Source organism: Chiloscyllium punctatum, chromosome 22, assembly GCF_047496795.1.
Source record: "Chiloscyllium punctatum isolate Juve2018m chromosome 22, sChiPun1.3, whole genome shotgun sequence".
NCBI classification, from domain to species: domain Eukaryota; kingdom Metazoa; phylum Chordata; class Chondrichthyes; order Orectolobiformes; family Hemiscylliidae; genus Chiloscyllium; species Chiloscyllium punctatum.
The window spans coordinates 79875450-79892784 of record NC_092760.1 but is presented as its reverse complement, the minus strand read 5'-3'; the positions used below and the strand labels follow the sequence as shown (position 1 = coordinate 79892784).

The window sequence follows — 17335 nt, the reverse complement described above, 5'->3', positions numbered from 1 at the left end:
ACTTTTAGCCTTGATCGATACAGCATTGTTCTGCAAAGCAGACTCAATTTACAATATTAAAACCATGTTTCTATGCAAAAGTTCTACTGTGAAAGCTATTATATAACAAATTCCTTCAAAAGTCTGCAAAAATACTTCTGTAACTACATGTGAGCTGATGAAGTGTGAAATGAAGTCATTTTATTTATTATTCCTCAAAGATTTGGGAGCATGGATTCTAGTTGAGTGTATATTTCCCACATTAACATATACTTAAACTAGAATAGTTCTTAAATAAGAAGTACACACTCATTTTCCATATTTGTTCATAATGATGAACATTTGTTGCTATGTGCATGTTTGAAACATAACCAAAACCATTTAAAGAAAAGAAGACAATTAATTCAAACTATGAGAATATAATTGGGACGTGTTCATTTTGACAATGTTTAATGGCATGCAAATTTCAAAGTAAGCTCATTAGCCAACTAAGTATGGAGGTTTACAAATGGAAGCAGCATAAAAGGGCTCTTGTAGTAGTGTCCTTTCCTCTGAGCAAGGAGGCCTGGATTCAATTCCCACCTGCTCCAAAGGTAGATAACAGCATCTCTGAACAGGTTGATTAGAAAATCTAAAATCAGCATAAATAATCTGTCCTGAGGGAATCCCACACACATGACAGATAAATTTCTCTAAATTTGAAAATTCAAGTTACATATATATGTTATTCATGCACATTTGGCAATACACATCTCATGATGGAAGCTTTTCAATTTTTCGTACAATTTGTAATAAAGCCATGAAATGCATTCAAAGCAATGGAACATGTAATAATAGATCCCAGTGATTGTACATAGTGAAAAAAACACTTAAAATTCCCAATTAGCACTAGAAAAGTGACTTCCATGATGTATTATTGCAGCAAATCTGGACTTGGGGTGGAGCCATTATTATAATCTGACATGGTGGCGTGGTCTCTAGACCAGCCATCCAGATGCTGAGAGTAGTATGGCAGCAACATGTTCCACTATCTACCTCCACTCTGCTAAGTTTCCACTACTTAACGCATCCAGGCATCTTCAGCCAACCTTGTTACTTTGCTGGTGGCCAATGCCATTGAAGTAGTAATTTCAAAAGGTGTCTTGAAATCCAGATCTCTCCTTGTTAGTAGCTTTCATTAGATGGCTTTATGTTGGAGGCCATAAAGCAAATGCTCCCACAAGGTATTTGGAGGAACCCTTCAAAAGTTGCAATGTTTCATTAAACTCTTTAAGGCAGCCACAAGTTCTGTGATGGAATCTTCTTCTTGCTGCACCTATTTGTAAAAACTGAACTATTCCATGGTCAACAGTGACATAGATGTAAAATAATTTCATAACACTTCACACAGTTCTTGGAATGTCTTCTCAGGCTACACCAGACCTTCTAGAATTACAAAAGTCTTGCTCCCAATGGTACTTAAGAAAACTGGTATCATGATGCCCTCAGCCACTTTACTTGCCTTTAAGAATGAATTAAAGCGTTTTGTGTGTAAAGTTCAATTTTCTGACTCTTCATCAAACAGTTACAGTACTCCAAAATAGTCTGCCATTTTATTTTCTCACCACTTGAGTCCAGTACCCTGTAGTTGTTTTCAGCCCAAATTCCCTCTATGAACACTCTCTGTGTTGGCCATTCCCTCACCAACTGTGTTAACGTAACGCTCCTCCCTTGCGTCACCCTTAGCCCAAGTGCCCTAGTTATCACTCTCCGTAACAATTGCGGTCGGTCCTAGATGCGGCCTCTCTTCTTCAGCTATCAGCCTGAATCCCCTCACAACTGCCACTCTCGGCCCATTCCCTGGTGAGTACCTTCTTTAGTGATATCAACCATGGTATGAGTCCCTTTGTGACCACTTCCCTCAATGTTACCTCCTTAATCCCATGCCAAAATCTCTGAAACCTAGGTGATATCACCTCCAGACAAAGAAAAATGGCACTTGCACACAGCTTGTGGTTCAGATTCATGCTGGTTGCCAGTTGTTAGATTCATAATCTGCTGGGAACCAGGAATTATACAGAGAGAAGGCACAGGTAAAACTCTGAACAGGAGCACTTTATTTTTAGATGCTCACTCACCAGCTCCATGCCTTGCAAGTAACCTGACCAGCTCTCTTAAAAGGGAAGCACCCCAAATACATAACATGCTCTACCTCTGCCTTAAAAACATTTAAAGATTCTGCATTTTGAGGAAGGGAATTCCAAATACTCAGAATCACAGAAGGAGGCCATTTGGCGTATCGTACCTGCACTAATTATATTGTCTAGTAACAATCTCCTGATTTTCCTCATTACCCTGTGGACCATCAAATAACTATCCAATGCTCTTTTGGATAACTCAGTTGAATCTCCCTCCACTGCATTTGCAGGCAATGTATTCGATATCCTAACTATTCACTGAATGAAAATGTTTTTCTTCTCATATTATTCTTGCTTCACTTGTACATCACTTTAAATCTGTACTCTGTTGTTCTTGCTTCTTTTACAAGTGTAAACAGCCTCACGCTATCCACCTTCTTGTGATTTTGAAAACCTCAATCAGATCTCTTCTCAGGTTTCTTCTCTCCAGAGAGAACCTTTTCATTCTATCCTCATTAGATGAAGTTTCTCATATCTGGAATCATTCTAGTAAAGGGCTTCTGCAATCTCTCCAATGTATTTGTATCTTTTCTGTAATGTGCACCCAAAACCATACACAATACTCCAGCTGAGGTCAAACAAACATGTTGTACAAGTACAACATCACTTCCTTGCCCTTATATTCTATCAGCTATTGATAAAGCTGAGAACACCGTATACTTTATTTACTGCTCTCTTCATCTATCCTACCACTTCCCAAAATTTGTGCACATTTCCACCCACGTCCCTCTGCTCCTGTACTCCTTTAGAATTGTATTCACTATTCTTTCGGTATACCTCCAACCAAAGTACATTACCTTATCTGCCATCTAGCCACCCACTCGATTAACTTGTCAATGTCCTTTTGGAGTTTCTCACAACACTCTGAGAAAAAAAAGTTTTCTCTTCTTTGTTCTATTTTTAAACTATTACATCAGGTATCAACATCTTAGGGCAGGTTCCATAGGCAGTGACAGCACCCAGATCCTCTACACAGACTTTGGCATTCAACACACACCAACCTCACCGACCTTCATGGCACACCTCCCATCCATTTATGATGCACTTCTGCTCTTTGGAAAGTTGGGATGGGCCTAATGGCATCTTTTTGTACTGTAGGGATTCTTTGATTCTTAATAAGAACATATTAATAATAACTTATTGACCAATGGGCCAAAGGACCTTTTCCTGTACTGTAGACCCATATGACTTACCACTGCGAAGAAACTGCTTCCATTTTGACATCAGTAAATTGGTAGGATGTGGCCTGTGTACTCTCTTATCTATGCAAACATTGAGAAAGGGCCAGAAAATTACCCTCAGCACAGTGTAAACTAAAACGCTGGGAGATAGAGGTGACCATGCTGATGCCCTGCGTACCTGCCTTGCATTCATTCATTCATTAGAAAGGTCAAAACAAAAGACTGACATTATGTAAACGACTAGTCCCCTTGAGGTGAAGTATATTAATAACTGCTCAGAAATAGGGGCCAGTCATCGTCACATGGCAGTAGTCATCGGGCAGTCACCTTCTTCAGATGGATGACAGACGAGGACATATGGAGGAAGACAAAGGGACGCCTTCTGTAACACTTCGGCAAGAGAGCAGATACTGCCATTACAAATTATTGAGATCAACCAGACATCTGTCTGTCTGTCTTCTGGGATCAGTGAATCACACTCAACAGGTTGTACACTTCTCCTGACTATTTAGCTAAAGTATCATATCTAAACTGCTGCTACTTAATAACCTATCTTAAAAATGCCTAACATGGATAACTTCAAATCCAAATTAATATGAACTCTCCTATTCAATATATAATTGATCCTGTATTAAGTATAGGTCATTCTACTACAATGTGCGTTTCATTAATGTGATTTCGCTGTAACATGATTGATGAATTGGGGGCACTGTTTCTAAAGCACAAACTTTGGCTGTAATGCGATTACATCTCTAACACTTTAAGCACTGTTTCTAAAGCACAATTTTTTTATATTGTGGGGTTGTACAAGAACGCAACTATCGCGTTGCAGAAGAACTACCTGTATCTTTTTTACCTAGTTAGGATAATTTGTGTTCTGAGTTTTATTTTCCTCAAGGTATTTGAATTCGGTTTATCTATGATTCTTTTAAGCTTTGACTGAAGGAAAAAGGTGGAATGGTTATTTTCATCTAGTTGGACACTGAATTTGTTTTGAGCCTGGATAATTACTACCTCAGTCTTCTTTAAAGCATGTAGACTTACTTGGGTTTACTTCATAACTTACACACCCTCCCCCCACAACAGGCTTCCAATTATCTTTTCACTTCCTAATTTTCAGTATCAACATTATCAGATTACAAAAGACACACATGACACCCTGATGACCCTCTTTATTCCTAATGTAATTGTTTAAAAAATTTTGATATTAATTTTTTTTTTATACGTTGTAATATCTGTTTGTCACCTTTTGTTGTTCTTTATATATTGCCTATTTGCAAAGATTTATGGTCTTTCTTTCATTTTTGTGAGGTTTCTCTATTAGTTTTATATTGTCTCTTACTTCTTCAGTCTGGCTGTCTTTTTGGCAATAGTATTTCTTACCCTTGTGGGTTAAACCTGTTCTGTATTACATTAAATTCTATTTTGAACAATTGCTTCACACTGACCATTGCTTTCAAAGTATGATAAATGATGGTCCCTTTTATTTTAATATCTGCCAAGGGAGGCCCTTTCATCTGATCCAATTATGGCCATTGGGTGTTGGTTAAAATCATAAGTGCTCCTGATTTTCCTGTTTTGATTTAGTTTTTCTACTCTATATCTTTTCCAATAGCAGTTTGTTTGACCAAACCATCCTTGGAGATTTTAGTGATATTATTCTTAAAGAGGAAAGCATTATTTTTAGGGTTTACAACTGATATTAATAAAGTATTGGATAGACTGTCTGTACTTAAAAGGCAACGGAACTAGTTGAGATGCGTCCAAGGTTACTGAGGGAAGTGGGAATGGAAATTACAGAGTCAGTGGCCATAATGTTTCAGTGTTCCAGGTTATACTCTTGTTTGAAAAAGAATGTAGATAAGCCCATTAATTATAGGATAGTCAGTTTAATTTTGATGGAGGGAAGACTTTGAGAAATAACAATTTGACAAAAGATTTATAGACACATTGTCAAATGTGTGTTAACTAAGGAAAGATAGCATGGATTTTATCAGGAATGAAGTCATGTCTATTTAACTTGAAGTTTTTGAACAGGCAACAAAGATGATTGATGAAGACAATGCTGTTGAGTTAGCGTGCAAGGACATCTAAAGGTACTTGATACAGTGCCACACAACATACTGGTGAGAAAGTTACATCTCATTGAATGAAGGGTGCAGTGGCATCATGTTTACAGAATTCACTGTACGACAGGAAACAGTAGTGGCTGTGGCTACTCTTCAGGCTATAGGAAGGTTTGTAGTAGAGATCCCCAGGGATCACTATTAGGACCCTTGTTTTTCCTGATATATATTAATAACATAGACCTTGGTGTACAGGCTGCAGTTTCAAAATTTCAGCGTGATATGAAAATTGGAAACAAAGAAGCTGTGAGGAGTATAGTGTAGAAGTTCAGAGGACATAGAATATTGTTGAAATGGCAGACAGCTGGCAGATAAAATTAAGATGATTCTTTCAGGTAGGAAGAACATGGATACTCAACATAAAGGTTACAGCTCTACAGCAAGTGCAGGAGCAGAGGCAGCTGAGGTATATGTGCATAAGTTATTAAAGATAGGATAAGTTGCAAATGCAATTAATAAAGCATACACAATCCTAGCTTTATTAACTGAGGTATCGAGTCCAAAAGCAAGGGGATTATATGGAACTATTTTAGAACACGATTTCAGCATCAGCTAGAGTATTACATCCAGTTCTGGAAGATACACATTATGACAGATGTGAAGACCTGGGAGAGTGTTCAAAACAGATTTAAGAGAGTGGTTTCAGTACAGAGGAACTCCAGTTGTGAAGACAGATTGCAACAGTTAGGATTGTTTTCCTTAGAAGTGAAGGTTGAGAGGAGATCTTAGACAGGTATTCAAAATCATGACAGTTCTGCACAGAGGAAATTGGGATAAACTATTCCCACTTGTGAAAGGATCAAGATTAAAAGGAGAAAGATTTAAAGTAACTGGCAAAAGAAGCAAAAGTGATGTTAGCCAGAACCTTTTCATGCCGTAAATAGTTAGGGTCTGGAAGGCATTGCCTGAGAGTGTGATGGAGGCAGGTTCAAATGATGGTTTCAAGTGATTGAGACTGTAATTTGAAAAGAAAAACGTTTGTTGTTATAAGGAAAAGGCAGGAGAATGGCACTAAGTGAAATGATTGTTCAGAGATCTGGTACTGGCATGATGGGCTGAATGGCTTCCTTTTGTTTTGTAATGATTCTGTGATCGTTTGTATCTATATGGCACTAGGTTTGCCTTTCTCTAAATGTACTTCATCATCGGTCCTTTTCTTGCTGCACATATTCATTGTTATCTGTTCCTATATACAATATCCTTTAGGATATCCAAATTGATATCCGCATCGTAGCAGGGATAACTCAATCTACTCACACAACTGGTTCAACTACCTCTACGTATATTCAAACCTGAGTGCAACTGGTTTAGGTAGATATAGTGGGGCCACACAAAGTCCTGATAGATCTGGTTTTGATTTGCAAAATCTGATTACCACTTCAGCAGATGCATGGGAACACCATAACTTCATGCCAGCCACCATTTTGACTGGGAGCTTTATCATTACTTCTTCACTGTCATACAAAACCCTGTAATAGACCCACATTCAGACAGTATTGACATGCTGTAGGCCTTCATTTTCCTCACTTGACAGACTGTTCCCATCAAATTCAGGGCACCAGGATGGACTCATACCTTTTGCACTTCATGTCCTTCAACCCCACTCCACATCCCTAAAGTTACACCTGACTGTCCCACGTCAGTCCCAAGTCTGCAGGATACTAGTATTCTCCTGATCTCCTCCCTTGTGCCACAGACTTCAACAAAGTAACCAACTGATCACAAACACAACTGTGGCATATAACTTTTAAACAAAAGTAAACCATTTACCGCAAGAGTCCCATGTGCCTCTGGTTTTAACTTGAAGATAGGCCATAACTAAAAAAATGTTTTACACTATGGAGTATTCAAGGGATGCAAATATATTCAAAGAATCACAGAATTGTTGTGGTACAGAGGGGGGCCATTTGACCCATTGTGTCAGCACCAGTTTTATCACCTGATGCCAATCTCCTGTCTTTTCCCCATATCCCTACACATCATTTCTAGCCAAGCAACCATCCAATGCTCTCTTGAATGCCTCAATTGAATACAAGTGGGAATCTGCCACAGGATTGGGGCGTGAGGCTAAATATGCCACAAACTGAATGCTGACTTAACCTCTGCATCTCAACCCATATCAGGGAACCCAAATTTCAGCTCCCGCCTAATTCAGTCACACTTCTTGTTGCAGGGTTCAGAAGACGTCCCACCACGACATGGAGTCCAGCAAAGATCTTAGGCCTCAGGTACATGGCATATGAGGAGCAGCAGCTGCCTACTGGGTTGCAATGAGAGTCCAAAGAGCTCCTGGATTCTGATTCATCAGCAGTCCTCAGTGGACAAGAGTTCAACACCCAGGGTCTTTAACCAATGTAGTGAATAAGCTGTATGACTGCTCTGATGGTCTCCATTGCTGATCACCATCAGACACTTCCCAGCATCGACCTCTGGTTTTTGATTAGATTACTTACAGTGTGGAAACAGGCCCTTCGGCCCAACAAGTCCACACTGACCCTCCGAAAAGCAACCCACCCAGACCCATTCCCCTACATTTACCCCTTCACCTAACACTATGGGCAATTTAGCACGGCCAATTCACCTAACCTGCATATCTTTGGACTGTGGGAGGAAACCGGAGCACCCGGAGGAAACCCACACAGACAGGGTGAGAATGTGCAAAATCCACACTGACGGTTGCCTGAGGTGGGAATTGAACCTGGGTCTCTGGCGCTGTGAGGCAACAGTGCTAACTACTGTGCCACCATGCCACCCCCATACTACCTTAGTGACTGCCATATGTGGTCCTCAGAGGTCTGCACCGAACCAAAAAAAGAAAGGGAATGTAGTCTTTGATCACAGCAGAAGGCTCCTCGCTGGTCTGTCAAGTGCCTGAAAGACACAAAGTGCAGAAGGCCTTCTCGAAAGGAAGCAATGTGAGCCTCTCATTGGCTCACAAAGACTTCAGTTATTCCTTCTTCACATTTGAGGGTAATTTAAGTTCATTGAGAAGATTTAAAATAATACTGTGGACGCTGGAAAAGTGAACTATAAACAAAAAATGCTGAAAATGCAGAGGTTTAGGATTACCTGTAGCCTTGTACTTCAATAAACTTTGTCCCATAATGCCTAACAAATACAGAATACAATCTCTAGATATATATCTCTCCTAAATATCTAAGAGTAATATATCCAATAATTAAAACATTAACAACGTACAGACAGAGAAGTTTGCTTTAATAGATTAAGAATAATTTTATTTAAACTTTACACCAAATATGTTTTCCAAAGTAATAACTGCTGCTACCAGGATATAACCTTTTCATTGTTACTGTGGTAAACAAGTTTTATTTACCTGTGAACACAGCAATGAATTGCTCTTTAGTCATGAAATCTGAAAGGATTACTCCAGCATACAGGCAACAGTTTTAACACTGTTTTATGTTTGTATTTATGCGACTCTTTAAATAACATCTTTTAACCTTTTCTCAGAATTTCCCAGTCACAGCCAGTGGGCTGAACCACCTAATGAAAGCCTGTGTTTTGTTTATAACATTTTTTTCTCTTCATAAAGGAGACATGGATACCTGACCAGCTATAAAATATGAATACACAGTTATTTTCAAGGAATCTCTATGATTATTTATTTTAATAAAATCTAAGGGAGTGGGTGGAAATGATGCCATATACTGAATACAGATAGTAAGTCAAGAGGGGAGCATGGGGAAAATGTTCTAGATGGTGAGATACTAGTCTAGATTTCACTATCGAAATAGCATTGAAATGCATGATAATCATGGTTATTAATAGCCAAACTTGAATGAGGAACAGATATACAATAAATATTGTTGTCACAGTAAGTAGTTAGAAGTGCAGAGAAGTATTTTCCTCCAGTTTTAATTGCAGTTAGATTTTACACGTTCATTTCTTTGATCTTTTCTGCCAATCTTTAATCTAATCTTCTCTTCTCTTCAATTCTCTTTTTGAACCCAATCCAAGTAGCACTTCCTTTTCAGTCCTTGTACTATTAATTTCACAATCCTTCAATCTATTAGTTGGCTCAGGAGATATGTAGTCGATTGTCTCATTCACTCAGGTTTGTGATGCTTGGTCTACTTCATTGTGAATTTATTAAGTTGCACTTTAACTTGTTTTTAAAAAATGCATTCATGGAATATGAGTTTGTATGCTAGTCCAGCTTTTATTGTCGTTTGCATTTGGGAAGGTGGTTGTGAGCTGCTACAGCCTGCAATGGTGTAGTTATACCATAATGCTGTTAGGGAGCGTGTTCCAGAATTTTGACTCAGTGACACAGGCAATATATTTCCAAGTCAGGATGGTGACTGGCTTGTAAGGAAACTTGGAATTCATGGTGTTCCCATTCAGCTGCTGTCCTTGCCCTTCTACATGTTAGTCGTCATGGATTTTGAAGGCGCTCCTAAGGGGCCTGGGTGAATTTCTGCAGTGCAGCTTGTCGCTGGTCCACAATGCTGCTACTGACTATTGGTAATGGAGTGACTGAATGTTTATATACATGGTTCTAAATAAGCAGCAGTGTTGACCTGGATGATGTAAAGTTTGAGGTTTGTTAGAGCTGCACTCATCCAGGCAAGTGAGGAATAGTCCATTACAGTCCTGACATGTTACTTAGTGGTAGTAGTCAGGCTCTAGGGAGTCAGGATGTGAGTTATCAACTGCAGGGTTCCTAGTTTCTGACCAGCTGTTTTTTCCACAGTATTTATATGGCTTCAAAAAGTGTGGTGTGCTGGTTGGAGGGTCCCAAGGCGGAAGATGAGGTGTTCTTCTTTCAGGCTTCAGGTGGCTAGAGTCTGGCGGTGGAGGAGGTCCAGGACTTGGATGTCTTTGGTGATGTGGGAGGGACAGTTAAAGTGTTTGGCCACAGGACAGTGGGGTTGTTTACTGCATGCAACCCAGAGATGTTCTCTGAAACATTCCACAAGGTTTTCATTACCAGGTTCATAATTGAGCAAGCAGGGGACAAAGTAGCCACCAGTGATTGCTACTGAAGACAAACCAGGTTGAACAAAACTGCTTATTCTTCTGGAAGTATTGTGGTTCAAAACTTAGTGTGTTCAGGAAAGAGGTGATGTCCACTGCCAAACTTTAGCCACCAGATGCCTGGAGGAAGAATGCCTCATCTTTCATCTTGGGACCCTCCAACCACAAGGGATCAATATGGATTTCACCAGTTTCCTCATTTCCCCTCCCCCAACCTTATCCCAGATCTAACTTACCAACTCAGCACTACCCTCTCGAACAGTCCTACCTATCCAACTTTTTTACCACCTATCCAGCATTTTCCCATCACTATATTTTTCAATTCCAGTATCCAGCATCTGCAGTCCTCACTTTTTCCAATTTATATGGCTTGTCCATTTCAGTTTCTAGTTAATGATAACTCCATGAAGTTGATAATGGGGAATTTAACAATGGTGATGCCATTGAATATCAAGTAGCTAGTAATTGCCATACAAGAAATTATAAAAGAAATCTGAAAATTGAAGTATAAGCATAACTAATGACACCATGGTATGGCTAGAGAGGAGAGATCATGTGGCTAGCCAAGGGGTGAGAAATGGAAAGATAATTTATTTTCAAATTTTAACTGTATGATTTCTATTTGGTACTGTAAATACACATAAGCATTCGTAGCTTAATATCATTACTTGACCCATAACATTGGTGCAGTTCAATTAAAAGCAACCTTTATTCACAACAACAAAAAGCATATTGAAATCAGAAGGCAAATCAACTCTTTAGTGAATAACAGCATTAACACATTCCAAGGTTTTCATCACCAGATTCATAATTGAGCAAGCAGGGACAAAGTAGCCACCAGGGACTGCTACTGAAGACAAACCAGGTTGAACAAAACTGCTTGTTCTTCTGGAAATGTAGTAGTACAGAAATTAGTGTTTTCAGGAAAGAGGTGATGAAGTCATAGACTTCTTGTACAAATAGAACTTGTTTTCATTGAACAAATTCTCAACCAGAGTGGCCCACAACTCTTCAAAAACATTCATTTATTAGAATCGATCATTTTTTGTTCCGTTTACTTCAAGGAACAACGTGCACCTATTCAATCTACATTATTTTTAATAGGAAGAATATTCTCGTGAATAAGAAGGCATTTCAAAAGTAATTGATATTGTCTCAGAATTAAATCTCTTTTGAATGATCCACAGCCCTTTTGAGTAGTGTTTTCAAGCCTGACGTAGAGCCTATTGCTGTCTCACTAAATCAAGAACTTCGACTTGCTCTGCCTGTTTCTGAGAAGCTAATCTTCCTATTTTCTTCATCATCACTCTCACCTCTTCTACATATGTACCTTTGACCCAGCAACAGATAAATAATCATTGGCATCATGTATCTAGCTTTCAAAAATATTTTCTCACTTGCAAATCATGCCCTTACCATTCACATCTTTACTACAAATGATTCAGTTGTCTTTCTAACATGGACTAATATACGACTCCTGGGCTGTAGGTCCTAGTTTCTACTATTTTGTTGGCTTGGCTGTACTTTACACTCTCAGCCCTGTCCAATTCACCATAGTGGTGACACGATCTTATTAAAAAACTTACATTCTTTTTTGTTTTGCCCTTTCTCTTTCAATATACACACCTCTTTCTAAAAACAAACTTTATCATTGGTCAAACATCCTTTGAGAATCCTATACTAACTTTCTGACTGGATGTCCTGCCTCACTCTTCATTTAAACTGCATCCTCTCACTTCCCTTGACATTGATTTGAATTTACCACCTCTCCTGGCTTCTCTGCATTCAAGACAACACCTGGTCATTTCCACATGTGCAGCCACAATTTTGGAATTCTTCTTTTAGAAACATCCATCTGTATGAAAATGCAATTTTGACACTAATTTTCTCTTGATCCTAAATCCTTCACTTGTAGCTCTTGTTGATTAATGCAGCTCAAGAGTTCACCTTGGAGCAAAAGCTCCACCCTTGAGGCAATGGCCGAGTGGTATTTTCGCTAAAATAATAATCCAGAAATTTTAACTAAAGTTCTGGGGACCTTGGTTCAATCCTGCCATGGCAGATGGTAAAATTTGATTTCAATTAAAAAAAATAGAGTTAAGGTTCTAATGATGACCATAAAACCATTGTTGATTTTTGGGAAAAACCCAACAGTTCACTAATGTTCTGTAGGGAAGGAAATCTGTCATCCTTACCTGGTCTGGCTCCAGATCCACAATGTGCTTGCCTCTTAACAACGTCTGGATAAATTACATCCTGAAAATCAAAAGTCCAAATCCAAAGGGTGGATTAAATAGTTTCACACAATTCCCCTTGATTTTTAGCATGGATGACATGGTGCTGTCTGAAGCAATGGCTGTTGTTTACTTCAAAATAGTGGCCTAGGTCTTAGAGTCATAGAGTCACAGAGTTGTACAACATGGAAACAGACCCTTTGGTCTAACTCGTCCATGGCGACAAGATATCCCAACCCAATCTAGTCCCACCTTCCAGCACCTGGCCCATATCCCTTCAAACCTTTCCTATTCATATACCCATCCAAATGCCTCTTAAATGTTGCAATTGTATGAGTCTCCACCACATCCTCTGGCAGCTCATTCCATACATGTACCACCCTCTGCGTGAAAACGTTGACCCTTAGGTCTCTTTTATATCTTTCCCCTCTCACCCTAAACCTATGCCCCCTAGTTCTGGACTCCCCGACCCCAGGGAAAAGACTTTGCCTATTTATCCTATCCATGCCCCTCGTAATTTTGTAAACCTCTATAAGGTCACCCCTCAGCGATCGATGCTCCAGGGAAAACAGCCCCAGCCTGTTCAGTTTCTCCCTGTAGCTCAGATCCCCCAACCCTGGTAACATCCTTGTAAATCTTTTCTGAACCCTTTCAAGTTTCACAACATCTTTCCGATAGGAAGGAGACCAGAATTGCATGCAATATTCCAACAGTGGCCTAACCAATGTTCTGTACAGCCGCAACATGACCTCCCAACTCCTGTACTCAATACTCTGACCAATAAAGGAAAGGATACCAAATGCCTTCTTTACTATCCCATCTACCTGCGACTCCACTTTCAAGGAGCTATGAACCTGCACTCCAAGGTCTCTTTGTTCAGCAACGCTCCCTAGGACCTTACCATTAAGTGTATAAGTCCTGCTAAGATTTGCTTTCCCAAAATGCAGCACCTTGCATTTATCTGAATTAAACTCCATCTGCCACTTCTCAGCCCATTGGCCCATCTGGTCTAGATCCTGTTGTAATCTGAGGTAACCCTCTTCGCTGTCCACTACACCTCCAATTTTGGTGTCATCTGCAAACTTACTAACTGTACCTCTTATGCTCGCATCCAAATCATCTATGTAAATAACAAAAAGTAGAGAGTCCAGCACCGATCCTTGTGGCACTCCGCTGGCCACAAGCCTCCAGTCTGAAAAACAACCCTCCACCACCACCCTCTGTCTTCTACCTTTGAGACAGTTTTGTATCCAAATGGCTAGTTCTCCCTGTATTCCATGAGCTCTAACCTTGCTAATCAGTCTCCCAGGGGGAACCTTGTGGAACACCATACTGAAGTCCATATAGATCACATCTACAGCTCTGCCCTCATCAATCTTCTTTGTTACTTCTTCAAAAAACTCAACCAAGTTTGTGAGACATGATTTCCCAACCACAAAGCCATGTTGACTGTCCTGAATCACTCCTTGCCTTTCCAAATACATGCACATCCTGTCCCTCAGGATTCCCTCCAACAACTTGCCCACCACCGAAGTCAGGCTCACCAGTCTATAGTTCCCTGGCTTGTCTTTATCGTCCTTCTTAAACAGTGGCACCACGTTTGCCAACCTCCAGTCTTCCGGCAGCTCACCTGTGTCTATCGATGATACAAATATCTCAGCAAGAGGCCCAGCAATCACTTCTCTAGCTTCCCACAGAGTTCTCGGGTACACCTGATCAGGTCCTTGTTAAAACATTTTCTTTCAAGCTTCCTTGGTTTTTCCATCCTATTCCCCATTTGGAGGAAGAGAGAGAGAGAGAAGGAGAGAGAGAGAGGGGGAGAGATGGATGCTTTCAGTTCCCAGGCTTCAATTTCTACTGCACTTACAGCTTTGTAATAAGCTGCAGCTCCACAATTCCTATAATCAGGTAGAATTTCCTTAATTCAAAGATTCTCATTGCCAGTAAGCTTCAAATTATCTTTCTCACTAGTGCAAAGAACAACATGGTAAAAACAATGATTGTAGATGCTGGAAACCAGATTCTGGATTCGTAGTGCTGGAAGAGCACAGCAGTTCAGGCAGCATCCAAGTAGCTTCGAAATCGACGTTTCGGGCAAAAGCCCTTCATCAGGAATTCCTGATGAAGGGCTTTTGCCCGAAATGTCGATTTCGAAGCTACATGGATGCTCCAAAGAGCAACATGTCTGGCAAAGCTAAATATATGCAGTACTTGATTTTTCCAAGTTGCAAAACTTTCCTGATGTTTCAGTATGTAGTAGTTCAACTTCTATTTCAGCTTACAGACCCAAAAAGAAAATAAAAGGTTTCTTACACTCCCTATTCCCTTTCCCTTCATATGCTTGACTAGCTTCTACTGAAGTATAAATATATTGTTCACTTCAACCAACCTCTAAAGAAATTAGTTTCACATTCTCACCATTCATTGGATAAAGAATCTTCTTCTGAATCCTCTATTGGACTTCTTTTTGACTGTCTTACGTTGATGGCTTCTAATTATGTTTTATTTTCTGACAAGAGGAAACATTCTCTCTGTATTCACTCTTATCAAAACTTATAATAATTTTAAGGACCTCTGTTGAGTCACTCTCAACCATAACTTTTTCAACTGCAGAGAGATCCAGACTTTCCATCCTTTCCCAATTTTTTTGTATTCTTTCATGGGACATGGCCATTGCTGGGTAGGCCAGTACTTATCACCCATCCCTAATTCCACAGAAACAGTAAAGAGTCAACCACATTGCTATGGGTTTTGAGTCACATGTAAGCCAAAACAAGTAAGGATGACATCAGTGAAACAGATGGGCTTTTAACAACAATCAATAGTGATTACACGGTCATCATTATGCTAGCTTTTTATTATCCTAGATTTGTATAGAATCAAATTTCACCACCTGCCATGGTGGGACTCAAACCCATGTCACTAGAATATGAGCCTGGTCTTTTGGATCACATTATCACAATGCCGTCACCTTTCCTGTGTATTTCCACATATTTTGGTGTCATCCTTGTAAATCGTCTCTGCACACACCTGAATGCCTTTTTATCCTTTTAATATTATGGTGACCAGACTGCACATATTACTAAGGTTTAATACATATACATAGCATAACTTGCCAATTGTTCAATTCTATCCTTCCGGAAATAAGCTTGGTTTGCTTTCCTATCACCTTCCTGACCTGTGGCACAACCTTTAGTGATTAGTGTATTTGTACTCTTAACATTCATTTATTCTTCTATCATACCTACATATATCCATATTTCCAGAGGAACCTCAATTATCTGGCATTCGATTATCTGAATATTAGATTATCCGGCAGGATCGCAATGTCCCGATGCTCGGCTAAACTATGATATCTAGCATTCAATTATCTGGAATTCAATTAACCGAACGAAATACTCCCCGCCTGTGTCCTTCGGATAATCGAGGTTCCTCTGTACATGCACCTTCCAACTCCTGATTCTTGTTACCACAATGTAATACACACATTTATCCGTTGAACTTCTTTTGTCAATTATTTGTCTATTCTGCAAGTTTATTATTGACGTGCTGCAAGTTATTCTAGTTCTTGTCAACCCTGCAGGTAACACATTCCCCAAATTTGGTGTAATTTACAAACTTGGAAATTTTATTTTGATTCTAATGTTAAAATCATAAATATAAATTGTGAACAGATCCATATATAGATCCTGTGGATGACCATTTCCCACTTTCTTCCACTTTGAATAAGTTACTCCCACTGGATGATTTCTGTCTTGAGCTTAGGTTTCCTGCCTTTTCAAAAAGTTCCTGACTTCAAAACCTATGCATGAACCAAATGTTGCTGATTCATTTCAGGATCTATTTGGAAGGATTCACAATTGCATATGTTACAATCTCACACTTGACAGACAGAGTAAAGCATTTTGTTGCAACATGTTGTAATGATTTGAATTATTTGTTTCACCTACCCGTAAAATGTTAATCTCAGGTAGCCAATCCTTTCTCCTAACTTAGCCACTTGTCCTTTTTCTGCTGGAGCATTCTTTAGTAGCATAACTCCTATTCTACGGAGAGTTTTCAGCCATTGATAGGCAACTTCATCGTTATCCAACACCTCCTCAAAGCTGGCAGTAGGGATTTGAAGTTCTGACCCCCAATTTTGTCGATCTGTTTCAAAACAAATGTGAACTCATGTTCAGGGTTGTAAAACAGTCTAATTTTAAATGCAACTTTTCTTTTTAAGGAGATCTCTTGATTCATCTTTCAAAATCTGTCTTTTTTTCGCCCAAAGAGTCAAATAAAATATCTGTATAAAATCTTATTTGAAACCGTGCATCTCTGTCAGATCAGAGTGCCCTCAGACCAGTACTGAAATGTCATCTTCAATTATACGCTCAAATCCTGGAGTAGGAACTGCACTTGCAAACCTCTGACTCAGTTACTTAACTTGCCAAATCCTGATGAATGGTCATTGGCCTGAAATTTTGATTTTGTTTCACTCTCCAAAGATGTTGCCAGACCTGAGTATTTTCAAGATTTTCCATTTTTCTTTCAAATAAGCTATTAAACTCTTTCATGATGTAAATAAAGAATTCAACACAATGGTTCATGTGTGTTCCATTCTTAATTGAAACATTTGCAGAGGGAATCCTGGAGTC

At 39.4% G+C, this 17335-nt stretch overlaps 1 protein-coding gene across 4 annotated transcripts in view; it reads right to left on the bottom strand.

Annotated features, from left to right (window-relative positions):
* Positions 1–17335, bottom strand: part of bbox1 (butyrobetaine (gamma), 2-oxoglutarate dioxygenase (gamma-butyrobetaine hydroxylase) 1) — a 220637-nt gene that overhangs the window by 87124 nt on the left and 116178 nt on the right. For all 4 annotated transcript variants that reach the window (XM_072592701.1, XM_072592703.1, XM_072592702.1 and 1 more), the window contains exon 4: positions 16646–16844. In XM_072592701.1, the coding sequence (XP_072448802.1) occupies positions 16646–16844 (199 nt within the window). The remainder of the gene's footprint in view (positions 1–16645; positions 16845–17335) is intronic.